This window comes from Capra hircus, chromosome 21 (assembly GCF_001704415.2).
Source record: "Capra hircus breed San Clemente chromosome 21, ASM170441v1, whole genome shotgun sequence".
Lineage (NCBI taxonomy): Eukaryota > Metazoa > Chordata > Mammalia > Artiodactyla > Bovidae > Capra > Capra hircus.
In genome coordinates, this window is record NC_030828.1 from 7,331,308 (window position 1) to 7,359,241 (window position 27,934).

At 50.3% G+C, this 27,934-nt stretch overlaps 2 protein-coding genes across 3 annotated transcripts in view; one reads left to right on the forward strand and one right to left on the reverse strand.

Annotated features, from left to right (window-relative positions):
- Positions 1 to 12,126, forward strand: part of IGF1R (insulin like growth factor 1 receptor) — a 304,928-nt gene extending 292,802 nt beyond the window's left edge. Inside the window, exon 21 of the mRNA XM_018065947.1 lies at positions 4,887 to 12,126. Within this exon, the coding sequence (XP_017921436.1) occupies positions 4,887 to 5,268 (382 nt within the window). The 3' untranslated portion in view covers positions 5,269 to 12,126. The remainder of the gene's footprint in view (positions 1 to 4,886) is intronic.
- The window catches only part of PGPEP1L (pyroglutamyl-peptidase I-like), a 70,266-nt gene continuing 58,052 nt past the window's right edge, over positions 15,721 to 27,934 (reverse strand). Inside the window, exons 1-4 of one of the 2 annotated variants that reach the window (XM_013972902.2) lie at positions 27,372 to 27,697; positions 26,789 to 26,911; positions 24,565 to 24,791; positions 15,721 to 16,193 (exon numbers count right to left, since the gene is read on the reverse strand). In XM_013972902.2, the coding sequence (XP_013828356.2) occupies positions 15,962 to 16,193; positions 24,565 to 24,791; positions 26,789 to 26,911; positions 27,372 to 27,425 (636 nt within the window). In that variant the 5' untranslated portion in view covers positions 27,426 to 27,697 and the 3' untranslated portion in view covers positions 15,721 to 15,961. Of the gene's footprint in view, positions 16,194 to 24,564; positions 24,792 to 26,788; positions 26,912 to 27,371; positions 27,698 to 27,934 lie in introns of those variants that run through there. The other variant, XM_018065948.1, reaches the window with a different exon arrangement.

A 27,934-nucleotide genomic window follows, 5' to 3' on the forward strand; every position in this document is an offset into this window, starting at 1 on the left:
TCAGAGGAACAGGTGTGCTTGTGGTCCAGGAAAACTTGTCTGGATCCTTTATTTGAATTTCACATAGCTTTCGTTTTGTTGTAAAATATCGTTCTTCTTTGATTTTTTTTTCCCAGCCATTTATTGATACAGACAGAAAAGCCATCTTTAGCTCCCAGGCCTTGCAGAATCAGAGAGCAGGCCAGATGTGGCCCGTGGGCCCGGAGCTCGCCTGCCGTGCCTGAGGGTAGTCGCTCCCATTGCAGAGCAGAGAGCTCGCACGGTGTTCTTCGTGGCCTGGAAGTCACGCTTCTCGGTGTCCAACGCTTCCTGTGGGCTGTGTCTGATGTGATGAGATTCTGTGAGGCGTGGACACCGGGACGTGAGGGTCTCAGAGGCCACTGCTGCGCCCGACTGGTGACTGCCCTCCACTTCGGACGGTGTAGCCGCAGCACTGTTGGCAGCCCGTGAGAGCCGCCTTCCTTCAGAACAAAAACATAAGTAGTGGACTTCGAGGAGCGATGCCCGCTGAATTCGCATGAGCGTGTCTGGAAGTGGTGGTGTGTGAGCAAGCTCAGAAGCAGCCCGGGAAAGCAGGCGTGAGCTTTGTCCGTGTGGTCTGGGGGTGTGGGCGGACAGGCACTGTTCCTGAGCTTTCTGTTTCTTTGACTTGAGTCATCATTGTCTCTGAGAAACTTGTGGGCTGCCTGAAGCTGATCTGCCCCCAGGTGACAGGAGCTTTACTGTGATTTAATATGCAGCTGGGAAAGGCAGCGCACTTCCTGTTCCCAGCCTGCAGTGACAAGGAAACAAACGTATACGGCACGGTTACTCTGGGATATTAAATGTATAATTCAGGAGGCCTTTCTGCCCTGCCAGGCAGAACCCCCTTGGCAAACTTTCTCCCTTCTAAGAAAGAGTGAGAGGAGGCAAGTTGGTTTCATAGAGACTATCTGTGTTGTCCTTTTCAATTTATTGATGAGGTTAGGTGAGGAAGACGTGTTCTGGGAGATGGGGTTCTTTTATTACAAAATTGAAAGAATGGCTCTTGTTTTTCCCATGGGAGAGGAAAGTCACTGAGCCCTTGGGAGCTGCCTGAAAGCTGTGCTGGGCCCCACGTGGAAGACAGCTTGTGTGCTCCGGTTCCGTGGTTCTGGAGGTGTGGATGGCACCCACAGGGTAACGGGGCGGGTGTGCAGGGGCTGCTGGGGGACCTCAGCTCAGCGTCTTTGCTTGGCAACGCCAAGCAGTCGCTGGCTGTTCTGAGTAGCCAGTAATCCTGATGCCCTCCAGAGGACGGGCGCCTGGCTTCAGAGGAACAGCATCAGGGACCAGGCCTCAGTGCGTCCAGGCCCGCGGGGCTCAGTCCTGAGATGCAGTGTGGATCGGTGAGCGCAGGGTTGGAGACCAATCGGCCTGCGGCTCCTTGGCCTTGGCTCACGCTCAGGCCTCCACACTCAGCTGCCAGTGTCCTGGAGCCCCTCCGAGCACATGCTGGCTGCTCTGGCCTGGAGCCAGGGCTGTGAGGAGCAGTCCCCACTCCCAGCCGGCCCCGTGACTGAGAGGCCGGGGCACGGGCAGGACAGAGGTGGGCACCGAGCGAGGAGCGTGCTCTCTGCCCACAGCCCCCCAGATCGCTCAGCTGGACCTCTGCCGGGGAGGCCTTCAGGGTGCGCTGTTCAGAGAGGAGTTTGAGCTTCTCAGTCCAGAATCGTCAGCTCGCAGATGAGTCTGAAGCAAACTTGGTAGACTCTGGTAGTTTTGCAGTTTTCAAGCACGGTTTTTCCCTATTGCTGACTGTTGGAGATCTGGGCCAGTTGTGTGGGAACTGAGCACTTGAGTGGGACGCAGACAGGCTGGGATGGCACTCATGCCTGGAGAGCCTGCAGCCACTTCCCCAGAGCTGGGCCCCGCCCTTGGTCTCTGCCCTGAGACAGAGGAACGAGGGCTGAGTGATCAGGCCGGCCCCCAGCCCCCTGCCCCTGCCAGCCGAGGAGCAGGGCAGGAGCCTGAGTGTTCAGGGAGGCGAGGAGGGGTGCTGTGAGCCCCGCAGGTCCTCTCTGGAGTGCCGTCTCTGTCATCATGGGGACAACGGAGGCCGCTTTTGGCAGGTGACCGCAGGCTGCCCACACATGGCCGGGCCGAGGGTGGGGTGGAGACGGCCTCCACAGGCGCACAAAGGTGGCGGCTCCATCTGGTCCTGCCCAGGTGACGGCCACGCACACGTGCGCCTCCCATGCGGGCATTCAGTGCAAGACAGCTCCTGCTCCCCAGAGCCGACCAGTTGTTAAAAAAATCTGCCTTTTTTAAAGAGGAGTTTTATCAGCTCATAAATCCTTCTAGAGTCTACTGGAAAGTTTTCTTGCGGAGATAGTGTAAACAAGATCTTGAATTTCGCCAAGTGAAAAAAGACTGCCTTTCATGGGCAGCACTGCCCGGCCGTGGCTCTGGGGAGGTTTGGACGCTGTCATGTGGCTTGTTGGTGCTGACATCACTCACAGGCCTCCTCCTCTGCGGGGGGGGCACTCCTCAGCCCCAGCCCGAGGGGCGCGGAGCCAGGACCCGTCATGTGTCCTTGGCCCTGGCTACACTTCTATTCAGGGATAAGTCAGTTGGCTAGAGAGGAAATCACAGCTGAGCCATGGAGAGGCATGTCATGTATTTATGGCTCTTTTTTTTTTCTTTTGGGAGGGGAGGCATTGGTCCTTTTTCATAGGAAATGATGGAGGTGAGGATATGGAAGGGGCTCGTTTGCCATCTGACCCAAGAACAAGCCGCCAGTTTATCTGCAAAGCCCCCACAACACCTGTGACTGTCAGTGTATGACCGAGAGGGAGACGGGACAGGACTGTGGTTCTCTCGTTGAGGCTGAGAGCAAGTTTCTCTTTCTGAGGTTGGTGGCGGCATTCCAAGTGCAAGCAGGTCATTCGTGAGACTTCCATTCCTGCTCACCCTCACTCATTTGCGGATCTATAAAATGGGGCTTTATTACGATACGCACCTTCCCAGACCCATGCAGAGTAATGCCGTATACACCCATAAAGCTCCCAAGAGCACTGGTTGCCTGCCGTGGGGTTAGTGTCCTGACCTCTTGCAGGTGGTTTAGTTGGGAGGGGAAGAAGTAGTCCTCCTGTTTTGACTGAGTCTTTCTCCACTAGAGCAGGGGTGGGAAGCTTTTTCTGCCAAGGGCCACACGGTAGGGCTCACAGGCCGAACCATCTCAACTATTCAGCTCGTACAACTGCTGGTTTGAAAGCAGCCACAGATCCTATGCAAACAAACCGGTGTTTCCGTCACAGTAAGGCTTGATCTACAGAAGCAGGCAGCCGGGCACTCTCTCGTGCCCGCCTGCACTCGAGGCCACACCCTCTGCTCTCACTTGACCTGACACCCTTCTCCCCACGCCTTCCAAGGTGCCTGGCTGGTGGACCTGGGAGCCTTCCTGTCCCCTTGGGCTTTCTCTCTTTGAAATGTTCTCTGGGGCCAGACTCAGGTCTGTCAAATGTCAGCCTGAGGCTGGAAGCCAGGTTGGGGCATGTTGAGCTTCCTAGATGTGGGGAATTCCATTTGGCCATTTTTACTGAAAAGTATCTCATTAGCCAGAAGTTTTGAAACAAAACATAAAACAGTTTCTGGCGAGAAAACAAGCGGAAGGGAAGGCACTCTGGTCTCCATGAGAAAAGGCCACTGGCTACTGTCTCCTCAGAGCCTCCTCCACGCTCCTGGCAGCCTGGACCTTTGTTCGGCCACCTCCGGTCTGCCCCAGAGGTCTGCGTAGCTGGAGCCCTCTGCATGCCGGGTGAATGAGGGGTGCCCCTCCCCCCGCAGCTGTGCTGAACCGCTATCAGCACAGCCTGCTCCTGGCTTTTCCGCCGTGCAGCCGCCTGTTCTAGGGGCTCGGGCCTGATGCTGGGCCGGTCGCTGTGGCCACATGACGCCGAGGCTTCCCAGGTGCCCTCTCTGCCCGCCCTGGGCCTGAGCAGGGACCTTGGCACCAGGCTCTCTCATCTGGCTCCAGGCCCCGCTCTCGCTGGGTTCAGGGCAGCCCGTCTCCCATGCTGGCTCTGCCACCTTGGGACACGCCGAACGCAGCCTGAGCCCAGGCGCTGGAAGGGGGCCCTGTGCCCCTTCTGTCTTGCAGCCACACTGCCTGGCATTGCTTGTCCTCAGTTCTCTGCCAGTGGCCCCCTGCACCCAGGAGGAAGCTTGGAAACAGCGTGGGTAGAACTGAAGGAGAGAGCACTGTGGGGAAAACTGATCGCTGCTCAGCCTCCTTAGCTTTCTAATTCTGGAAATAATGTTTATCCAGTGGCTGCAGGAGATGCTTCAGATAGAAGGCTGGTTTGCATTTTATGTAAATACATGTAATAAGAGGCTTTTGTGGGTGGCTCAAATACCTACAAAGAATCCGCCTGCAATGTGGGAGACCCTGGGTTCCATCCCTGGGGAAGATTCCCCCAGAGGAGGAAATGGCAAACCCACTGCAGCGTTCTTGCCTGGATAATCCCACGGACGGAGGAGCCTGGCGGGCTACAGTCCCTGGGGTCGCAAAGAGCAGGACATGACTGAGCCACTGGCACTCCGTGTGGGACCTGTGTTTGTCCCTCTTGGGATGTGAGAGTTAGGGTTGAGTCCTGCATGTGGGTAAAGTGACTGCAGTGGTGGACGTAAGTCGGGAGAAGCTGAAGGCTACCTGTGTCAGAGAGACACAAGCAGACGCTCTCCTGTGTCAGAGAGAGAAGGTAGACACTGTACCTGTGTCAGAGAGACCGAGTAGACACTCTCCTGTGTCAGGAAGATCCGGAGCTGGGGGCCTGGCGGCCTGCGGCGTGCTCCCTGCGCTCGGGGTGGCGGGGCTGCCCGGCCTGCGCCCTCCGGCGGGGCCCACCTCTGCCGTCTCCCCGCAGGTTTGAGCTGATGCGCATGTGCTGGCAGTACAACCCCAAGATGCGGCCTTCGTTCCTGGAGATCATCAGCAGCGTCAAGGACGAGATGGAGGCGGGCTTCCGGGAGGTCTCCTTCTACTACAGCGAGGAGAACAAGCCGCCGGAGCCGGAGGAGCTGGACCTGGAGCCCGAGAACATGGAGAGCGTGCCGCTGGACCCCTCGGCCTCCTCTGCCTCCCTGCCGCTGCCCGACAGACACTCAGGACACAAGGCCGAGAACGGCCCGGGCCCGGGCGTGCTGGTCCTGCGGGCCAGCTTCGACGAGCGGCAGCCGTACGCGCACATGAACGGGGGCCGCAAGAACGAGCGCGCCCTGCCGCTGCCCCAGTCCTCCACCTGCTGATCGCAGAGCCGCCGTGCACACAGTAACGCGCGCGCGCGGCGAGGGTGGGGAGAGAGTGTTCACAATCTATTCACAGCTTCCTGTACCTCAGTGGATCTTCAGAACTGCCATGGCTGCCCACAGGAGACGGCTTCTCTGCAGTAAACACATTTGGGATGTTCCTTTTCTCAATATGCAAGCCGCTTTTTATTTCCCTACCCAAACCCTTAACTGACACGGGCCTTTAAGAACCTTAATGACAACACTTAATAGCAACACTTGAGAATCAAGTCTCCTCTCTCTCCCTGTCTCTATCACTCTCTTCCCACGTTTCTCTCTCTTTCTGCTTCATGGTGGAAACACATTTGCCGCAAGCCCAGGCAGGATGCCCTCTGCATCGGATTGAAGCGAGGGCTGCCCGTCTGTGGCCCCACGTTGCCCTGAACACACCTGCCGGTCACCGTAGGTCTTTATAAAAAAAAAACAAACACGTTGAGACGGGATTTTTTAAACTGTGTCTTTTACATTTTTAGGGACATACGAAATTTACAAAGGGCCATCGTTCACCCAAGGTTGTGACCATTGTTAACGCTGCCAAATTCTGCCAAAACCCCCACTTTTCCCCCTCAGCGCCCCACCCCCCACCGCCCCCACCTCCGTTCTCTCCTTTCCGGAGGCCTGGGCGAGCCGGGAGCTAGTTACTTGTTAAGGGCCACGCTGCTGACCCCCTGCACCCGGTCGTCCCCGGTGTTCGAGTCTCGCCTTCACACAGGTCCAATGGCTTCTGACGAGGTGATTTGGGGGGCACTGGACAGAATGAGACTCGCTCTCAGTGAGGATGGGGAGAAGCCAGCCTGGCTTCCCCACCCCACACTTTCTGCACCCCCACCTTCTAGCCCCCCGCCCCCCGGGAATTCTGGAGGAAACAGGCCCTGTTGGGAGTCTGGAAGACAGGCTTTGAGTAAAGGTCGTCCACGTGCCAGTCTCCTGCCCCCGCCCAGCCCCCAAGGACACAGACGGGAAGGGGTTGCCAGGGCCTCAGCCCACCTGTTCATGCAGGTCTGCAAGGAAAGCAATCCCAACACCACAACAGTGCGAAGAAAAGCAGTACATGGATTCAAGCATTCTAAGCTTTGTTGACATTTTCTCTGTTACTAGGACTTCTTCGTGGGTCTTACAGTTCTATGTTAGACCATGAAACATTTGCATACACATCGTCTTTAATGTCACTTTTATAACTTTTTTACGGTTCAGATATTCATCTATACGTCTGTACAGAAAAAAAAAAAAGCTGCTATTTTTTTTGTTCTTTATCTTTGTGGATTTAATCTATGAAAACCTTCAGGTCTACTCTCTTCCCTCTCTGCTCACTCCAAGAAACTTCTTATGCTTTGTACTAGAGTGCGTGACTTTCTTCCTCTCTTCCCAGTAACTGATACTTATATAACATAATTCCGCCATGAACTGTTTGATGCCTTTTTATAAATACATAGCCCTCCCTGCTCCCCCTGCCCCGTTAGTTCTGTTCTACCCGTAGGCTCTGTGGGCATGAAGCTGGTGAGGGGGGCGCGGAGAGATGGCGGGTGCCTGCCCCGACCCTCTCTCCCCAGCCTGCCCTCACACCGCGTCTGAGTCTGTTACAGTGCAAGACATGATACAAACTCAGGTCAGAAAAAAAAGGCTAAATATATCGCACATCCCTGTTCAGTGTTGATACTCACCGTTGTTGACAGGTCTCAGCTTCTCTTTCCCTTGCCTTTGTTTCAGTTGTGACACACATATATCTATTTTTTTAATTCTTGGGTACAACAGCAGTTTTAACTGCAGACACTAGGCATTTGGATTACTTTTTTTTTTTAATGGCTATTTAATCCTTCCATCCCATGGAAAACAGCTGCTGAGTCCAGGGGTGCAGCGGCACGCTCCAGCGGGCCCGTCTCCGGAGTCCTGCCGCCGCCCCGCGCCCCCACCGGACCTACCTGTCTTTAGAACCGGAGAGACGCCCCAGGGCAGGCTCCCCGCGCCGGTGGGGAGTGGGGCGCAGGGGCGGTGTCCTCACGGAGCCACCCGCAGCCCCTCAGCAGGTCAGGACAGCAGGCGCCGCGGGGCGAGGACCACGCCCCGTGCCCAGAGGACCGGGGGCCTGGCGCAGGGGAGTCGTTCCCCGGCCAGCAGGCCGAGTGCTCGGAGCCCGGGCTCTCCTTTTGTTTAGTTTTCCGCACTTCTCACCAGAGTAATGCCAGCACAAGAGTTGCTTCCGGGATGGAAATGTTTAAATTAGGAGTAAGGACAGCTATACAGTATGGTGATTGCTAGTTGCGACTGGAGATTAAACACACACAAGAAAGTTGGTAGTGCTTTTTCGCTTGTCACTAGTCTCGGACTAGTCCCACTATTTCCTCTAGTCTCTGTCCCATAGTTTTCCCCTTAAAAAATGAGAAAAAGAAAAAAATTAAGATATATGTAGGAGTTTTAATTTATTTTGTGATACCAGTTTCAATCACTGTAGAGAAGCCCCCTTATGAATTTAAGTACTGAGAAAAGGCTTTGTGTGTGTGTTTGTGTATGTGCGCGCGTGTGTGTGTGTGTGAGACAGGACAGTTTAGGGGTTTTTGTTTTGTTTTTCTTTCCCAAACATTTATCTACCTCACTCTTATTTTTTATATGTGTATATATAAAAGGAGTACATCTCACATTTCTCAGCACCTGACAATATGCCGTTGATACTGGTAACCTCATGCACACCACAGGCCGCACACACCAGGGGACGCAGGGCGAGGCCAGCCTGTATCCCGGGGTCCCAGCAGCACGAGCTCCCCTCCCCACTCGCCTTTCTCTGCGACGGCTCATTTGGCGTCGCTCCTGTTCTCCTCCTGGCTCAGTTTCCCCAGAGGCAAGGAGGGGCCCCGAAGGTTTTCTTGGAAACCAGCTACTCAGTGCAGACTGAGGGGAGGGGCGGTGGTTTCCAGGGTGGGGACCAGGCCGAGCCAGGGCCCCCACCGCCCCTGTGGCCGCAGGGTGGCCGCTGGGCCCTCAGCCGGGTCAAGTCAGCACTCTCTGCGGCCACGTGGGCTCCGAGAGAGCGGGGCGAGCGCCTCCTGCGGGTTCTCGACCTGGTGGTGGCCAGCCCCAGGTAGGATGCAGGAAGAGTCCCCCCCTCCCTGTCCAGGCTGTTCTCTCCACCTCGCCCTCACCTCCTTCCCAGGGGCAAACAAAGACGTACCAAACCTTTGGGCTGGAAGGGGCTGTGCCTCCTCCCCCGCTGCCGCTGCTCACAGGTGGACGCGCCCCCTCCAGCAGCTGCTCTCACAGGCACTGGCGTTTCATCTGGGAAATGCAGAGGGGGGGATCTCCCCAAGTGTGGCGGCTCCTTTCTGCTCCCAGGACTGCAGTTGTGCTCAGGAGCTCCTCTCTCCTGCTGGAACACCCCTCTCCTTCCCCAGGTCCCCTGGCATCTTAAGGTCATTGAGAAGTAGTGTCTGATCAGGGTTTCCCGCTTCCACACTGTAGGTGACCCCGTGGAATAGCGGCCTCTCCTCCGTTTTGCACACACCTACCGGTTTCCACAACTGGATTTCTACAGATCATTCAGCTGGTTATAAGGGTTTTGTTTAAACTGTCCGAGTTGTTGGTGTCACTTCTTGTTTTATGTAGGTGGCTTTCCTTTAAATAGAAAACACTAACACTAACAGTATAGTGCCCATCATAACAAATGCTTCAGAAACACAAATAAAAGAGAATTTTTTGCTTGTGTGATGGTGCAGTTATTTTACTGGACCAAACCACCCACCTTGACTCTACCAAGGCATCATCTGTCCACAGTTCTAGCCTAATTTTATGCTCATTTCCCCACCTCTTCTTGGTTTCCTCCTTTGTATGCTCCAAATAACTTAAGCTGAGTTGTGGCGTTCTCCGTGCAGCCTCCTTCTGACAGCAGCTCGCACTGCTTGGCGTGACGTGAACCACTGAGGCACATCATTGAATCGAAGTGATCATTAAAACCTGACCACACACAGCCCTTCCCTGAGGCAGCAGGAGCTGGTGTGTTCTGGAGACGTTGTTGAACTGCAGCTGGGTGAGACCCAGACCACCCCAGGACTCCCTTAGAGGATGTCCTGACATTTGACGCAGTTGGAATGAGCTTCCTCCTTGGAAGAGAGAAGTCTATGTTCATGGCCCACACTGGCCTTTCCTTCCAGCCTGTTTCTTATGACTTGGAACATTTCAATAATAGGAAAAAAGAAAAAGGTTATTGTGGAGCTACTCAATCGAAAAATGCTTGGCATGAAGTGGTGTGTTCCGGGTTGGGTAACATGTCAGAGCCAAGTATGATGCCAAATTCTAGGCCAGTTTGTTCCACTGAAGCCTCTTTCTCAGCAGCCCACCTCTGGGGCAGGCGGCTGTATGGGATGCAGGCCGCTGTTATGACAAGGTCACAGGTACCTCAGAGCAGTGAGAAGGCTAGGATACTTGGTCCAAGGTCCTCAGCTGTCACTGTTGGGTCCTCCGGCCAGACAGTGTTAAAGGCAACTCTTTCCAGAACACAAGCACCCTCCAGTTGGCAGTAAAGCTCCGTGGTATGCCTTGGCCCATTCCAGCAGACCCAGTAATGCATTTAAAGTTTGGGGTTTGTTCTTTTGTTAATATTACTTTTGTGTTTGTTGGCTGTCTTTCCATTTCCTGGGCTAAGCAGCATTGGGAGACATGGCCCAGAGATCCACTCTTTAAGAACCAGTGATGAAATCAAACTCTTAACTCCACTCTGACATAGTGGGTGGTACAGATGAGAACGTCAAGAGAGGATGTTGCTTAGACCGAACCTCTGTTGCCAGAGATGCTGAAGATACAGACCTTGGACAGGCCAGAGGGTTTCATTTTTGGCCTCCAGCTTAGATGACTAGTTGGTCATTTAGAGAACAAGCAGATGAACACTCCTTGATGGTGGAATGAGGAGGTGGCAGGAAACCATTGTAACAGGGATCGTGAATGACGTGGAGAGAGGAAAGCGTGAGCAGAAGGTACAGGGCTTGGAAGAAGTGTGGGCTGTGCTTGGAACTTGATGGTTTCTGAAGGTGTCAGACCACATCAAGGCTCAGCAGTCATCCGTGGGCATTTGGTGTCAACAGATAAACCTAACATCCCACTTTGGAAACTGTTACTGCGGAGTTCAGTCAGATTGTTCAAGAACACGAACTGCATCGCACCGTCAGTTGTCAGTTCTGGGGCGTGACTTTAGGGTTTTGTTTTGTTCATGCAAGAACATAATGATTACTCATCTGTGTGTCCACGTTTGTGTGTGTCCACATCTTTCTGGTGAACATCGTTGTAATTAGTCACTCATTAGCGTTTTCAATAGGGCTCTTAAGTCCAGTAGATTACGGGTAGTCAGTTGACGAAGATCTGGTTTACAAGAACTAATTAAACGTTTCATTGCATTTTTGTAAGAACATAGAATAATTTTATAAAATGTTTGTAGTTTATAATTGCTGAGAATAATTTAAAGACACTTTTTTTCTCTGTGTGTGCAAATGTGTATTTGTGATCCATTTTTTTAGGACACCTGTTTACTAGCTAGCTTTACAAGATGCCAAAAAAAAAAAAAAAAAAGGATTTTACCCTGACCCAAGCCGTGGTTCACCCTCTTTTCCCCCATGCTTTGTGCCCTAGTTTATAACAAAGGGACGACGGTTTAAGAAGTAGTTCTGTATCTTCAGTATCTTGGTCTTCCAGAACCCCCTGGTTGGGTAGGGGATCATCTTTTACTGCTCATTTCCCTTTGGAGTGTAGCTACTTTAACAGACTGAAAGAACCTCATTGGCCCAGCAAATCGCAGAGGTGTTGCAGCCCAGCGGCGCTGTGGCGCCATCCACATCTGGTTGGGTTGGTTGGTACTGTTGGGCGGAGCCTCGAGATGGAAGGACTCCATCGCACGGCTCACGGCTTTCGCGATGAGCGCGCCGCGCAGACTGCCACAGAAAGACGGTAATTCTGGCGCACGCAGGCCATTTGCTTCCATGCCTCATATCATGGTTAATGCTTTGCTATGACGAGGAAGAGACCCTATTTTTATTTGAGGCAAAACACCGAATGTAGATGTTTTTCAATAGAAAACAAACTCTTTTTAATACAAACTACACATATATATACTCAAGATCTTTTTTAAGTTTGACTCCATTGCTTCCTGCTCTCAGTGGGTCATTGGCCATATCAGCACAGCTCCACAAAATCCCCATCACTGGAAACACCTGGGTGTTTTGTGCTACATGGGAGAAAGGTCCAGAACCAATTTGGGTTTTGTTTGCAACTTTTCCTTTGGATGTTTGGTGTTGCGCAGACACAACCACAGGTGATGGATGCTTGGCAAAGACACCTGTCTGCTTTCTAAGCCAGTGAGGTTGAGATTGGGGTTTGCCAGAGTCTGTCTACCTCTGGGAGAAAAAAATAAAAATAAAAATCAAACCAGAAGGCACGATGGAATGGATGCATCACAAATAATGCATTTTCTGAGTTTTCTTGTTTAAACAAAAGTTTTTAAAAAAAAGTTAAAAATTAAAAAAAGGTAATAACATGGCCAATTTGTTACATAAAATGACTTTCTGTGTATAAATTATTCCTAAAAAAATTCCTCTGTTTATATGAAAAAAATCAGTAGATGAAAAAAATTTCAAAATGTTTTTTTGTATATTCTGTTGTAAGAATTTATTCCTGTTATTGCAATATACTCCGGATTCTTTACATTACCGAAAAAAAAAAAAAAAAAAGAAACTTTGTCTATTTTGAATGGCTGAAGCTAAGGCAACTTTAGTTTCTCTTACTCTGCTTTTTTCTAGTAGTTAAAGTACTACATGGTTTAAGTTAAATAAAGGAATTCTGTATGCACTTTGGTCTCTGATTTTGCCCCTCCCCGCACTTCTGAGCCGGGAAGCTGAGCTACAGGTGGCGTGTGTGTTCGCTGGGAGGCATTCTGCGTGAAGGCGTCGCCCTGTTTCCGACAGCTGAACCTTCTCGGCATGCACGTTTCGGGTGAACAGGAAAGCTATTCTCTCCATTACATCAGCCAGAAGAAAACTTGAATTTCTATAAAATAGAGATATCTGTACTTGATTTTTGACTGCTCTGTAGGCTTTTCCATAGACAAAAGTCAGGCCAGGGCAGGTTTCGTCTGGGCGATCCTGGGGCAAAGGACTCTGTTCACACTTTGACGTCCTGGTTGGTCCCTCACGGTCCGCACACCTCCTCAGAGGGCACAGGCAAGGCCTTGGACACGCACGCAGGGCACAGCTCACTGGCGCTGCACAGACACCTTAGTTACTTTCCAGCCGACGATCTTGGCCTACCCCAGGATGCTGTGTGAAGTCGCTTGAGTCCTGTCTGACTCTGTGCGACCCTAGGGACTGTAGCCACCAGGCTCCTCTGTCCATGGGATTCCCCAGGCAAGAATCCTGGAGTGGGTTGTCATGCCCACCTCCAGGGGATCTTCCCGACCCAAGGATTGAGCCCACGTCTCTTCCGTCTCTGGCACTGGCAGGTGGGTTCTTTACCATTAGCGCCACCTGCGAAGCCCTGGCCCAGAGACTACAAATCCCAGGATCGTGATCTTTGCCAGAGGAAATGTCATGGTAGGAAGTGTGAAGACATGTTCGACAGAAACAAGCTATACATGTTCTTACACATCAGGAAGACATGATCATTTATTAAACTTTGATCATGGGACTTTATACATCAATAATAAAATCAGGCTACTGGACAAAGGGGGTTAACTAGCCAGGTGTAGGCGGTAGAAGTAAATGAAAGGCTGTGCTTGCTTACGACCTGGTGAGTGTCAAGGACTTGGACCTAAAAACAAAAAACAGGGGACTCTCAACTCTCGGTGTTGCCCTGGAGTTTTGCTTCCCACTGTCACGGTGAGCCTGGTACCCAGGAGACCTTCACTAGAGGACCCATGACTCACAGCAGGCTCACGTGAGGCTCGGTTGGGCATCTCACCTCTGGAAGGAGCCCAGGCAGCAAGATTCCCACCACCCCAGGTGGGCAGTGCTGTGCCTCCAGGCCGCAGAGGCTCAGTCTGCACCTGTCCTCAGCCAGGGGAGCAGCAGGGTCTCCTGAGGATGAAGGTGCTGGGGTTGAGACGTGCAATACCCTCGCCCCACCGCGCCCCTGCCCAAGCCCGCAATCCAGCAGCACTACTTCCGTATCCACCCTCCCAGGTCCAGCTCCAAGGCCCACGTGCAGCGCTCTGTCCTCACTGACGGACATTCACGTCCACTCTCTCACCAGGTCTTCACAGTAACTCTGCAAAGGAAGGATTTCTGTTCCTCTGTTTTATAGATGAGCAAACACGCAGACATGTCCAAGATCCCCCAGCTGTTAAATGACCCACCCAGGGCTGAGCCTTTTGAAGCTGTGTCAGCTTTCAAACCGTCTCGGAACTGCCCGCACCTCAGCCGTAACTAAAGAGACCCTAGTGTGTACTGGGGTGATGGCAGGCCACTTAAGACCAGGAGGTAAACGGGTCTCTGGCTGCTTCCAAAAGAACCCTGGAGGCCACAGCGGGTGGGAGATGACGGGTGTTCATCAAGAGCTCTGGGCCTCTGACTGGTGACATCTAAACGTCTGCCTGGCGCCAAGCCACACACATTTTACAATCTGAAATAACACTGGAGCTGGGTCTAAGAGGAGGCCTGCTTGCCACCGTCCTGAGACGAGCTAAAATAAGGCGGGGTTGGGGGGAGTGGCCCAGGGCTCTGGGTAGCAGGTGTTTGCCTAGGATTGCAGAAGGCTCTCCTCATTAATAGCCGTGCAGCCAGACCTGTGCTTGGCGTCCAGACCACCCCGCCCCTCTTGCTGCCTTTGGTCTGCTGCAGTAGGACTTTGATCTGTTCTATGTCAAGTGAGCCAATTCCGTTCGCAAAGGGGTCCTGTAAAATCTATTACAAACACACGAGTGTGCTGGAGGGTTAATGGTAAAGTGCATTCCTTTGCCCAGTTCCTTTGTTATTAAGGTACAGCTGCTCTTACTTACACTGACTAAATCTGGGCATTAAATAATGATTTTTCTTTAAATGAAATTAAGTAGAAAATTACAGTGTGAGCACACCAACATAACAAGAAATTTCCCAGAGCTTAGCTCTTCCTCCAAAAAATAATATGGCCAAAGGGGGTTCCAATGGAAATTTTCCCCTAGACAACACTGGGACAGTAAAACCTTGTTGTGAGCAGCTTGGCACAACGCCATAAAGGCAAAATGAAAGATGCAAAGGGGAGGTTCTGTTTCTTAAAAGGCAGAAAAATACTGTTTATGGTAGAAAAGCTAAACCCAGCTATTAACCTTTGCTCTGGGGCCAGACACTATGGGGGGAATGTGACATGGGATGGCTGCCATGAAAAGCAGTACAGCAGCGTCTCCACAAAAGTAAACTCAGAATTACCAAATGATCCAGCAATGCCACTAGGTATGGTCACACATGCACACACACACACACCCCTAAACAGGATTCTGAGAGATACTTGCACACCAGTGTCCATAGCAGCGGTATTTTCACAACAGCCAAAAGGTGGACACAACCCAGTGCCCATCGAAAGATGAACAGATAAACAAAATGTATTCTGTATACACAATGGGGGTGTTGCTCAGCCTTAAAGGAAGGAAATTCTGACGCATGCCACATGGATCAACCTTGAAGATATTTTGCTAAGTGAAATGAGCCAGTCACAAACAAAAGTTCCATGAATATGAGGTCTCCAAAGTAGTCAGATTCAGAGAGGGAGGGTAGAATAGTGGATGCCAAGGGCCAGAGGGAGAAGGGAGAAGATAGTGTTTAATGAGTGTGGAGTTTCAGTTTGGGATGATAATGGTGGCAAGGGTTGCCCGAGTCAATGTACATATTGCCACTGAGCACTAAAAAATGGTTAAAATGATAACTTTCATGCTATGTGTATTTTATGACAATTTTTTTTATGAAGTTAAAAGAGCCCAAACACTAGAGACTCGGTGGCTCAGAGGGCACTTGCAGCGCCTGGATGCACAGGCTCAGAGGACCAGCCTGGGGGGCCCGCAGTGGTGGCTGTGCCTGTGTTTCCCCAGGCTGGCCAGTCACAGGTCATCCCGCCACACGGGGCCCTGGGGAACAAAGCAGAGGTCCCAGCGATCGGACAGGATCGCAGAGGCCTGAGACACAGACTTTAAGGGGGAAAAAGACATTACTAGCATTTCATTTTGGAGAAGGCAATGGCAACCCACTCTAGTACTCTCGCCTGGGCAAATCCCATGGACAGAGGAGCCTGGTAGGCTGTAGTCCATGGGGTCACCAGGAGTCGGACATGACTGAGTGATTTCACTTCCACGCATAGGAGAAGCAAATGGCAACCCACTCCACTGTTCTTGCCTGGAGAATCACTGGGACAGCGGAGCCTGCTGGGCTGTCGTCTATGGGGTTGCACAGAGTTGGACATGACTGAAGTGACGCAGCAGCAGCAGCAGCAGCATTTCATTTTATTGTCAGGAAAACCATAACTGAAGCTAGTTAATCCCCTATGAAATGTCTGCCTTTCAGAGTGTTCTTCTTTCTTTTGACAATAAAATAACCCTTTGTGATTTTGTTGAGCGAATTCAGAACATTTTTCCTTTGTGTAAACTGTTTTATAAGCAATTTTTTTTAAAGCCCCTCAAAGCACAGTTTAACTCTACACACAGGAGTGAAACATTTCATTTTCTCTAATGGAGCAGTCCCCCAGTTGGTTCTCCCCGGCTGGAACTGCAAAGGCTGAGCTTCTGGTTTTGAGCCCGGCGTTTCTCAATCTCCTCCAGCATTTCCTGGATGAGGACTTGCAGGGCTTTTCCCAGCAGGCTGGCGGGCAGCCGAGGAGATAACGGAGGGACATGGATGAGGGCCGCACACCCATTTCCATGATGCAAAGACAGGTAGTAGGCGTAATCGCAGACATACCTACAACCACACAAAATGCCAGGTTACTCCTTGGACCAGCCTTGAACCTCAGCTAAACGCAAGCAGAAGCGTCAGGGCTGCAGCTCTGAAGCACAAGGGGCCCACCACCCAGGAGACCCAGCTTTTGTTCTTCTGCCTCAGAAGGAACCTGCTGCTGGGAAAAAGCCATGGAGAGGCTGGCGCCGGGCCTCGTGTCTAGCAAGTGGCTGATCCATAGGAGGTACCAGATTTCCAACCAAGGAGTCCAAGACGCTCTCTCCAGCCTGTGAGGCCTCCTCATTTTCGTCTGTCTTGACTCATTTTGCTGTCAGAGTTGCTTCAGGTCTTTGCTCGCGACCCTCCAACCCCCACCTTTAGCAGGAGTTAGTATAAATTCTTATGTTAAAAGATCTAGAAATACACAAGGAAAATACAAAAGAAAACAAACAAACAGCTAGATGGAATCAGCTAAGACCAAGATGGCCACAAACTTGATCACCAACAGACCCTGGGGCTCATTATATGTTGATTTTTCTAAATTAGCATATTAAATGACACTGTAGCAAAATGACCGGGCGTTAAGGAACAGAAAGGATTAAAAGGGGGGCGGCACTCGACTCCCTGGAGAAAACCCTGACCCTTCCAGGTAGACTAAAGCACAGAGCAGAGCAGTTCTCCTGGGTTCCCTTACCCTACTGCTCTCCCCCCGGGTGCCCTTTCCCAATAAAATCTCTTGCTTTGTAAGCACATGTGTCTCCTCGGACAATTCATTTCCAAGTGTTAGACAAGAGCCCAGTTTGGGGCCCTGGAAGGGGTCCGCCTTCCTGCAACACAACTATTCTAACTACCCCAGTCCATGCAAAAATTGCCTTCCACAGAACTGGTCCCTGGTGCCCAAAAGGTTGGGGACCGCTGACTTAGAGAATCGTTTTCCCACTGCCGCTTCACCCTGTCTCCGGGAACTGCTTGCTGAAAGCAGTCACCTACATCAGGTATTTCCTACAGCTCACAGTGGGTCTGGCAACACTGAGTCACTGACTTCGGGGGGCCTTTCTAACTAAGACCCTCTTGGATACTGTCTCCCCTTCCAGTCCCTGCAAAGACTGGTTTAGGTTGCAGTTAGAGCTCCCAAACCACTTGGGGTAGGCCAATCCTGTGGGATCTGCACGGTCACCAGCCCTAGGAAGAGGCCACTGGGAAGCTGAAGAGAGACCAGAAGTAAGGACTCCTGGATATGGGTAACCCAGCTTCTATCCCAGTGAACACTGCTCAAGTACATTCTCCGTAACTGTAAACTCTTTGAGTTGCACCCACTAACAAGGAGACAGCTTATTTTCTTTGTTAACACTGCATAGCTCTAATGTAAACTGGGGGATGGAGAAAGCTGGCCAACTAACGTCTCTCTAATTATTTTTCAATTGGATCCCTATTGCTAGTTTTAAAAAAGAAAATGGGATGAGATCCCCAATGTTGGATTTTTCATGGCTTTTAGCCAAAAAAGGGACTGTGGAAAAAATGTGAGGCCAGTTTAAATCTCTCTTTCCTGGGAAAGATTGAGGGCAGGAGAAGAGGGCAGCAGAGGATGAAATGGTTTGACAGTATCGCTGACTCAATGGACATGAAAGTGAAAAGTGTTAGTCGCTCAGTCATGTCCAACTCTTTGCAATCCCATGGACTGCAGTCTGCCAAGCTCCTCTGTTCATGAAATTCTCCAGGCAAGAATACTGAAGTGGGTAGCCATGCCCTTCTCCAGGGGATCTGCCTGATCCAAGGATCAAATCTGGGTCTCCCGCATTGCAGGCAGATTCTTTACTGTCTGAGCCACAAGGGCAGATCCCTTAAAGGAGGAAATGGCAACCCACTGCAGTATTCTTGCCTGGAGAATTCCATGGACAGAGGATACTGGTGGGCTACAGTCCATGGGGTTGCAAAGAGTCAGACATGATTGAAGCGACTTATGGACATGAGTTTGAGCAAACTCAGGGAGAGAGTGAAGTACAGGGAAGCCTGGTGTGCTGCAGTCCATGGGGTTTCAAAGAGTCAGACAGGACTCAGCAACTGGGCAACAACAAGCTTTGACAAAAACCAAATAGAATACTCATGAAGCAAAGAAGCCCTAGCATGCACTAAGCCTATAATAGAAAGTCTATTCAAACAAGGGCTTCTTAGACCCTGCCAGTACCCTTGCAACAGTCCTATTCTGCCAGTAAAAAACTCAAGAGATGACAGCTGGCTCATGACCTGCAAGCTATAAATACAGACAGGAAAAAAATTCACCCATTGAGGCCAGATCCTCAAACAGTACTCTCTGCCCTAAACCCCAAGAGCATTTGGTATTCCAGGTGGTGCCAGTGGTAAAGAATCTGCCTCCAATGCAGGAGATGTTAAGAGAAATGGGTTCGATCACTGGGTCAGGAAGATCCCCTGAAAGGGCATGGCAACCCACTCCAGTATTCTTGCCTGGAGAATCAGAGAGGAACCTGGCGGGCTACAGTCCATAGGATCCCCAAGAGTCTGACACAACGAAAGCGATTTGATTTACCGTGCACTTAGCTAGGTTTAAAAGACACCGTCCTTTGTGTGCCCTTAGCCTGGTAACCTCAGTACATTTTTGCATCTGAATGGCAGGATCTAAGCAACAGGAGAAAACACCACTTGTGCTGGGTGGTTCTGCCCCAGGGATTTTAAAACTCCCTCACCCTTTTAAGAAAGGTTTTAGCTGAGGATCTCAGTGACTTTGAATTAGAACAGGGGACTATCCTTCAATATGTGGATGAAATTCTAATCATCAGCCCCATCAAAGAGCTTTCTGACCATAACAAAGTTACCTCCTTAAATCTATCTGGCAGAGAGACCATATAAAGTTTCAAAGGAAAAAAGCCCAAATCTCCCTCCAGCAGGCAGAATGCTTAGGATTTAATAACAGAAAAGGGGCACAAGGCACTATCTAAGAAGAGGAAAGAATGGATTTGCCAGATGGCACCCCTAATACAAGAGATCAGCTCCAGGGCTTCCTGGGGGTGCCTGGCTCTGCCATGTGTGGATCCCCAACGCTGGCTTAATTGCTAAGCCCTCAAATAAACAATTAAAAGGGAAGGACCTTGACTCTTTTGAGTAGACCCTCGGCTGTGACTGAGCATTCCTGGAACTGAAGAAACATCTCAGGAGAGCCCCCAGGTTGGCTTTACCCAACCTGAGCTGCTCCTTCCATCCATATGTACCTGAAGGAGGAGACACTTCCCTGGGGGTGCCTACATAAAAACCCAGACCTCTGACTCCTGGTTGAGGCCTATTTTTCTAAACAACTGGACCAGAGTGAGACAGGAGGGAAGGGGGCAGGGCACAGACTTTAAAAGAATGGCATAGCCTGAGGACACAACATAAACTGATCTCAGGGAATAAACATTAACAATGGGGGGTGGGCTGGGGATTAGGAGGCTGCTGGAGGCTCTACTTCTGCCAAAGGGTATATAGCCTATACTCACTGGAGAGGCCATCAGAGGGAGACGCAGAAATAACAAGAGGAAATCGCACAGCATATATGGCAGCTAATCAAGCTGTAGAGGGTGGGGACAGGCTTCAAACGCCACTGCTATCGCTGCCCCCAGATCCTGACTCTGACCTCCCATGTACCCCCCAGAAGAAAGAAAAGGCTTTGTGATGGGCCTGTTTTAAAAGCCCAGAATACCTGGAAAGGTTGGTGAACAATCATGGGCAACTGCTCTCCAAGCTAGTGCACTTCAAGCCATTCTGAACGGGTACTTCAAGCCATATTATAGGCAGGAGACCCAATATCAGTGGCTTATCACATCCATCACTACTCCCAATTTCTGAAGTCTCTTTAAACAGGTAAGGTTGAACCAAGCCCTATCTGCCTCCAGAATAACCTCAACACTCACCCCTCCAAAGTCAAGGGAGGGACCCCCCACCTCGTACAGAGGCACATAACTAGGTCAAAGCTGGCAAACAGATTTTACAGCAATGCTCTGGGCACAAGGACATTTTCAAATATTTGCTCGTTTTGACTGACACCTTTGGCTAGATTCCTGCCCCAAACCAAGACTACTTCAGAGATTTCTAAGGCCCTGCTCAAGGAAAGAATCCCTCCGTTTGGGCTCCCTAAATCCATTCAGTGTGACAGTGGGCTTGCCTTTGTTTCTCAAATTACTAAGGAAATCTCTAGAGCACTGGGAATTAAACGGAGGTTGCACCCCTCTTGGACTTCCCAGGTGGTCCATCTGCCAGTATAGGAGACAGCAGAGACACAGGTTCAATCCCTGGGTCGGGAAGATCTTGTGAAGAAGGAAATGGCAACCCACTCCAGTATCCTTACTTGGAAAATCCCATGGGCAGAGGAGCCTAAGGGGCTACAATCCATGGGGTGGCAAAGAGTCAGGCATGAGACCACAGTCCTCAGGAAAAGCAAAAAGAGTAAATCAAATTCTCAAAAGAAATTAAGCCAAACTATGTCAAGAGATTTATCAAACTTGGATCTCTCTTCTCCCCACAGCACTTCTCAGAACGCAATTAGCCCCTAAAGGAAAGCTCAGGTTAAGTCTGTATGAGATCAGGTACAGGAGGCCCATTCTTGAAGGACCTGCCTACAAAGCCAACCTTAGGGACATGGATGACTGAAATATGCCTTACAGACAGGAAAAAAACTCAAAGTTTACAGGCCTTCCCCTTCTGACATGGTTTTACATCCTTTGTTCCCCGGAACTGGGTTTATTTGAACACCTGGAAGGCTGGAAATCCACAAGACCAGTTAGACCCCAAGTGGGCAGGACCTTATCTGGTAATCTTGACCAATTCAGTGCCTGACAATAACTCCGTGGGCCACCATCCCAGAGTAAAGACAACACCTATGCCTCTGGAAGTTGCTGAGCCACTTGCTTAGTTACAGCTGTGTGCACCTGTCACTGAGCTTATATGCTTTTTAAAGGGACTAACCCACCTAATAAGTAAGTAATGTGATGGACAGGCTTAGCAGTTGGCCTTGTCATCGCTACTGTATTACTTAGCTTCCGCTGTTCTGCCAAACATCCTCCTACTGGTAAACATTTCCTCTGTCCATGCTGGATATAGGGAACATTGACATTGGAGGCAGGATGCGTGGCCATTATTGTCTATGCCTTCTTATCGTCTCTGCTCTGTCTCTTACAACCATCCATGAAGAATGGGGATTCAGTAGTGAATTTCTGGAGAATTACAGCCTGCTGACAAAAGCTGTCCCAGTGCTGAATCTGGCACTCCCACTCTCCAAGTGACACCTATAGATTAGCTGAACACAACTCAGTGAGGGACAGCATAGAAAACCCATTCCTCCTGAAGTTTATATCCCATCCCTGAAGCAGCTTCCCTGCTTGGATTCCCTCTATCAAACACAAAACACGCACTCCACAGGACCACCACTATGATCAGGCCTGCTGCACCACCCCTATTAAACACCCCTATCAAAAGGAGAAACTTACAGTAACACCCTAGGGTTACTCTGGACTGTGACCACAACTTCTTCCATTACCCCACAATTTAAGTGCCTTGGGTTGACCCGTATGGAAATCTCACCCACTGTGCCCCCTGCACTGACCTGATGAACACCCACACGGACCAGATGGGAGATGTACTTACTGCAGATGGAAAATGCCGGTTGTCTGACAGTTAGTATATGGCCCTCCTAAGGCCTGGGGAAAAGCCACTGGTCAAGAATCCCTCAGTGACCCCCACTAGGCAGGTGGGCCTCTCTCCTCACTCTGCAAGGGCACCCTCTGGGGCTAGCCACTGTCGAATGTGATTCAACTCCCCAGAACATATGCTCCCTATGGGTACCTGTTCCTTTGTCGCCTGAGAAGAAACCAAGTGCCCCATCAGAACAACTCTAACTCCTGCTTCCCTTCTCTGGGGTGGGCTCTAGTCCATCCTTGTTTAGATAAGCCCAATCTTGGGGACACTGCATGCTAGGGCAGCTAAGTTCTCAGAACCTAGGTATCACCATTCAGAAGATCACCCAGCCCCGAGATGAAAGGACTCATTCTGGCAGCAGTAAGGACTTCCCTCAGACTAGTGGCCCCCTGGGGAAGGTTTGCACAGAGTGAAATCACTCTACAAAATCTCACCCATGCCTTTAAAGACTTGTCTAAAAACACAGGGTATGCCTTACAAGAACTCCATACTTCTCTGGACTCTCTAACATATGTTGTTCTGAACAATAGACTAGCCCTTGACTATCTCCTTGCTGAGCAAGGGGAAGCCTGCACAGTTCCTAATAAAACCTGCTATACATATGTCAATAACTCAGTTGGTTGAGATAAACATAGAAAAGATATGAGCAAGCTCAATGGTTATACAGATAGAACACATGAGGTCTAGATCCAAGCTCCATCTGGAACACAGTCAGGCAGGGTCTTCCCAGGCTAACTTGCCTTTTTTCCATTTCTTGGCCCCATTAATTGCCATTGTCTTCCTCCTTATCTCTGGGCCTTGTCTTGTCAACTTCCTTAGTAAATGTGACTTTGATGACTTTGAAGTCATCAAGCTTCAGATGATACTAATACAAGCGTACAAACAAACAATTCTGACTGCAGCTTGCTGATAATTAGACTTAATTTAGGCTAGTCAGGAACAGTTCTGCTCCCCCAATCCAGGGGGAAACGACACTCATGTTCAGCAGGAAGCAGCCTCAGAAGTCAGACCTTCACCCTTCAGTGGCCCTCAAGAATGAGAAGCAGTAACTAGGAAGAGGTGGGGATGGTGTTATTGCTAGAAGCGCTCCAGATTTTTGCTCAAAACCTGCCAGGCCCCACCTTTAGCAGGAGTTAACGTAAATATTTAAGTTAAAGGATTCAAGGATAAGAAAGAAAGCTACAAACAAACAAGATGGTACCAGTTGGGACCAAGATGGCCAGGAACCTGACCTCCAACAAACCCTGAGTCTCATTATACATTAATTTTACTAAATTAGCCTAATATTTAGGCTAATTAGGCCACACACCTGCTGGTGGTCAGGACCAGCCATTAAGGACCATAAAAAGCATAAAAGGAGAGTGGCATCCTACTCCCCAGAAAAAGTCTTCCCAGGTAGACTAATGCATATTCCTCCCCATCATTAGCCCCACTCCTCCTCCCTTTGTCTTATCTTTAAAATTAAACCCCTTTCATCAGGTGGGCAAGAGGCTGGTCTATGAACTTAGCCCTTGCTTCTCAATTCGTTGGCCACTGAATAAAGCAAGAACCTTCCAAGGCTGTGCTAGGGCCCGAATAAGGCTCATATGATTTAATTCAGTAACGATTTCTTCATTCATTCTTTTGAAGGAGACTTAACTACCTCCTAGGGGGTCAGAATCTGGAGAAACAAAGGAAAATTAATCTTCGTCTGAGGCTAAACTAGAATGGTTCATTCACAACTTTGCTGCAATAAATAAAAGTAACTCAGCAATCCCATTACTGGGTATATGCCCTTAGAAAACCACAATTCAAAAAGACACATGAACCCCAATGTTCACTGCAGCCTGTATACCACAGCTAGGACATGGAAGCAATCTAGATGTCCACTGACAGATGAATAGATAACGAAGTTGTGGTACACATATACAATGGAATATTACTCAGCCATGAAAAGCAATGAACTTGAGTCGGTTGTAGTAAAGTGGATGAACCTAGAGCCTGTCACACAGAATGAAGTGGGAAGGAGAAAACAAATATACTATATTAAAGCATATGGAGGAATCTAGAAAAACCATGCTGATCAACCTGTTCACAGGGAAGGAATGGAGAGAACAGACTTGTGAGCACAGTGGGGTAAGGAGAGCATGGGATAAACTGGGATGGTATTGACATATATACACCACCATGTGGAAAACAGAGCCAGTGGGAAGCTGCTCTGTAACACAGGGAGCCCAGCCTGGTGCTCTGTGAGACCTAGCGGGGTGTGAGGGGGAGGAGGATAGGGGGGCTTGCAGGGAGGCTCAAGAGGGAGGTGAGATATATATATATATACAGTATACATATATACAGTATATATATATACACAGTATACATATATACAGTATATATATATAGTACTGTATATATATATATACAGTAAAGCAATTATCACCCAATTAAACAAAAGAATAAAATACTGCCAAAAAAAAAAAAAGTCATCCACAAAATGTTAGTGGCTCTCAACATCCCCTACCCACCCCTTCTCTTCTGCCAGCTGCCAAAGGCTAGTGAGTGGGCGGGTCCTCAGAATCAGTCCTAGGCAGAAGTGAGCAACGTGTGGGTCTGCACGATGACTCTGGGCAGCTCCAAGCACCCAGCCGGATAGCACAGGATGGCACAACCTGGGAGGAAGTTTGGTCAGAGGCCACTTCAGCCCTCCCTCCTCCCCTGCAAGCCCAGTATCAGAACGCACCTACCCGCATCTCGGGAAAAGGCCACCTCCACGCCCTGCACTGCTGCCCGCCTGCTGACTGCCTTCATGCTGACCTCTGACGCGATCACTTCTGGGCCATCTGGAAGGCACATACCACACTCAGGCCGGAAGCCCCGGATGTCGGCGTCCCGGTAGCCTCGGTTCTTGCTGCACTGCTCCAGAAAGATGGCCTTGGCGGTGGGGTCCACGCCCACATGCACAACAAACTGTGTGAGCGCATGCGAAGGCAGAAGATTAGGGAAACTGAGGTCCCCGCTGCTCTCCAGATGGTTCAGAGGGAGAGCTCTGGGGGGCAAGACATCCCAACCCCCAAAATGTGCCATCATCACACCCATCCCTTGCCTGCCCCCCTTGATGAATGTGCTGGAACAAAAAGTAACTGGATAGACACCTGCTGCTGCTGCTGCTAAGTCGCTTCAGTTGTGTCAGACTCTGTGCGACCCCATAGACAGCAGCCCACCAGGCTCCCCCATCCCTGGGATTCTCGAGGCAAGAACACTGGAGTGGATTGCCATTTCCTTCTCCAATGCATCAAAGTGAAGTCGCTCAGTCATGTCCGACTCTTAGCGACCCCATGGACAGCAGCCCACCAGGCTCCTCCATCCATGGGATTTTCCAGGCAAGAGTACTGGAGTGGAGTGACATTACCTTCTCTGAGATAGACACCTACATGGCATCTAATTTAAATATTTTCCTATTTCTTATAGGGCAGTATATTCCCTTTTTCCCTGAGGATCCCAGCTGTTATCTAAGACTATCCCAGGAGAAGCTTAGTCTTTCCCTGGAAGGTTCCATCTCTTTTATGAAAGTTTAATAAAGGAAGTTCAGTTCAGTTCAGTCGCTCGGTCGTGTCCGACTCTTTGTGACCCCATGAATCGCAGCACGCCAGGCCTCCCTGTCCATCACCAACTCCCGGAGTTCACTCAGACTCATGTCCATCGAGTCAGTGATGCTATCCAGCCATCTCATCCTCTGTCATCCCCTTCTCCTCCTGCCCCCAATCCCTCCAGACATCAGAGTCTTTTCCAATGAGTCAGCTCTTTGCATGAGGTGGCCAAAGGACTGGAGCTTCAGCTTTAGCATCATTCCTTCCAAAGAAATCCCAGGGTTGATCTCCTTCAGAATGGACTGGTTGGATCTCCTTGCAGTCCAAGGGACTCTCAAGAGTCTTCTCCAACACCACAGTTCAAAAGCATCAATTCTTCAGCACTCAGCCTTCTTCAGAGTCCAACTCTCACATCCATACATGACCACTGGAAAAACCATAGCCTTGACTAGATGGACCTTAGTCAGCTAAGTAATGTCTCTGCTTTTGAATATGCTGTCTAGGTTGGTCATAACTCTTCTTCCAAGGAGTAAGCATTTTTTAATTTCATGGCTGCAATCACCATCTGCAGTGATTTTGGAGCCCCCCAAAATAAAGTCTGACACTGTTTCCATTATTTCCCCATCTATTTCCCATGAAGTGATGGGACCGGATGCCATGATCTTCATTTTCTGAATGTTGAGCTTTAAGCCAACTTTTTCACTCTCCACTTTCACTTTCATCAAGAACAGTCCAATAAAATACTGTTAGAATCTTTTGAGCTGATTATTTTTCCTCTTTGAAAAAAATAGCTCATTATATTATCAAAACATTGGTGTATCATCTTAAAGGTCTGGTGGTGTTTGTTCTATTAATATCATCTGGTCTTCATATCTGGGGGATGTTTGTACCAGTTTCTTGCATAGTAACTCTGTTCTGATAAGATATTCTGGGAGTGATGAAATGGGCCTCCCCAGGTGGGCCACTCTCCCACCTCCTGGTGGGGGCCACCCTGCAAATGCTCTCCTAGGCCAAGAGGTCCTTGCCTCACACCCCATCTCACAACCCACCTGCTCTGCAAGGGCCTGGCTGGGACTAACCCAAGGGCCTCTCTGTTAGGTGGGAACTACCTTTGAGTCCAGGCTGGGAATAAAGCTTCCTTTTCCTTTCCTCCTTCTCTCTTTCCAGAGTCTTATTCTAAGATTCTACTATGTATTTCATCTTAAACTTTTATAACCAGACCCTTTTGAAACTGTCTGGGCTGTTACTGGCGGGCAGGGGGCAGGGTTCACTTTAGCCATCAACCCTAGAACCAGGGTCCTGGGGTTCACAGGCTCTCCACACATAATCAGCCCACCTCCTGCTCCCAGCCCCCCTGCCTCCCTCACTGTCATTTACTTGCGGTTGAAGATCTTTCCAGATTCTGGCAACCCTCTGCTTCACTTCCCTGTAATCCACCGGCAGCTGAAGGGTCTGCAGCTCTACGTCCATGTCACTCCCCAGGCCCAGTTTGGAGAGTTCCTGCAGAAAGAAACAGGTGGGTCACCTCGCCCGCTGGAGGGCCACAGGGAGCTCCTGACAAGCCAAGCTCAGGGCCATCCAGTTCATTGCTGGGGCCTTTAGGGGCCTGGATCTGCCCTCAAGGAGCTCCCACAGAGGCAAGGGGTCAACAGGAGGCCGGAGCTCCTGCTGCCCGCACAAGGGCCCATACAGGTGCTCTTGTCAAGGTGCACAGACCCCAGAGTCATGCCTGACCCAGTCTGCAGGTCAGGACGGAGTTCACAGAAGGGATGCGGGATACTTCTTGGGGACAGATGAGGGTGAGCCAGATGGAGAAGCTGGAGAAGGGCGTCTAAGGCAGAGGGAGGTGCACCGGGAGCTGAGAACAGAAATTCATCACCTCTCAGTCCTGCAGAAGGAAGTCCAAAACCGAGGTGTCAGCAGGGTGGTCCTGCCTCTGAACCTTGCCGAAGGCGCCTACCTTGCCTCTTTCAGCTTCTGGCAGCTCCCGGTAGTCCTTGGCTTGCGGCGGCATAACTGCGGTCTTCACACCATCACCCCTTTGTGCGTGTCTGTCTTTCTGTCCGGGTTTTCTGCTTTATAACAACACCCCACCCATGACACTCTCTAAGGCAGTGCTTTCCAGCAGGCTGATGGCTTCACTACTGCCAAAGCAGAAAGTTCAGGAAGGCCAAACTGTATTTCTCCATGGTGTTTATAGTTATAGGTGTGGGATGGAGTACATTGGACACTGAAGTGAAGTGAAAGTCATCCAGTCATGTCTGACTCTTTGCAACCCCGTGGACTATACAGTCCAAGGAATTCTTCAGGCCACAATACTGGAGTGGGCTGCCTTTCCCTTCTCCAGAGGATCTTCCCAACCCAAGGATCAAACCCAGGTCTCCCACATTGCAGGAGGATCTTTACCAGCTGAGCCACAAAGGAAGCCCAAGAATACTGGAGTGGGTAGCCTCTCCCTTCTCCAGGGGCTCTTCCTGACCCAGGAATCAAACCGGAGTCTCCTGCATTGCAGGCGGATTCTTT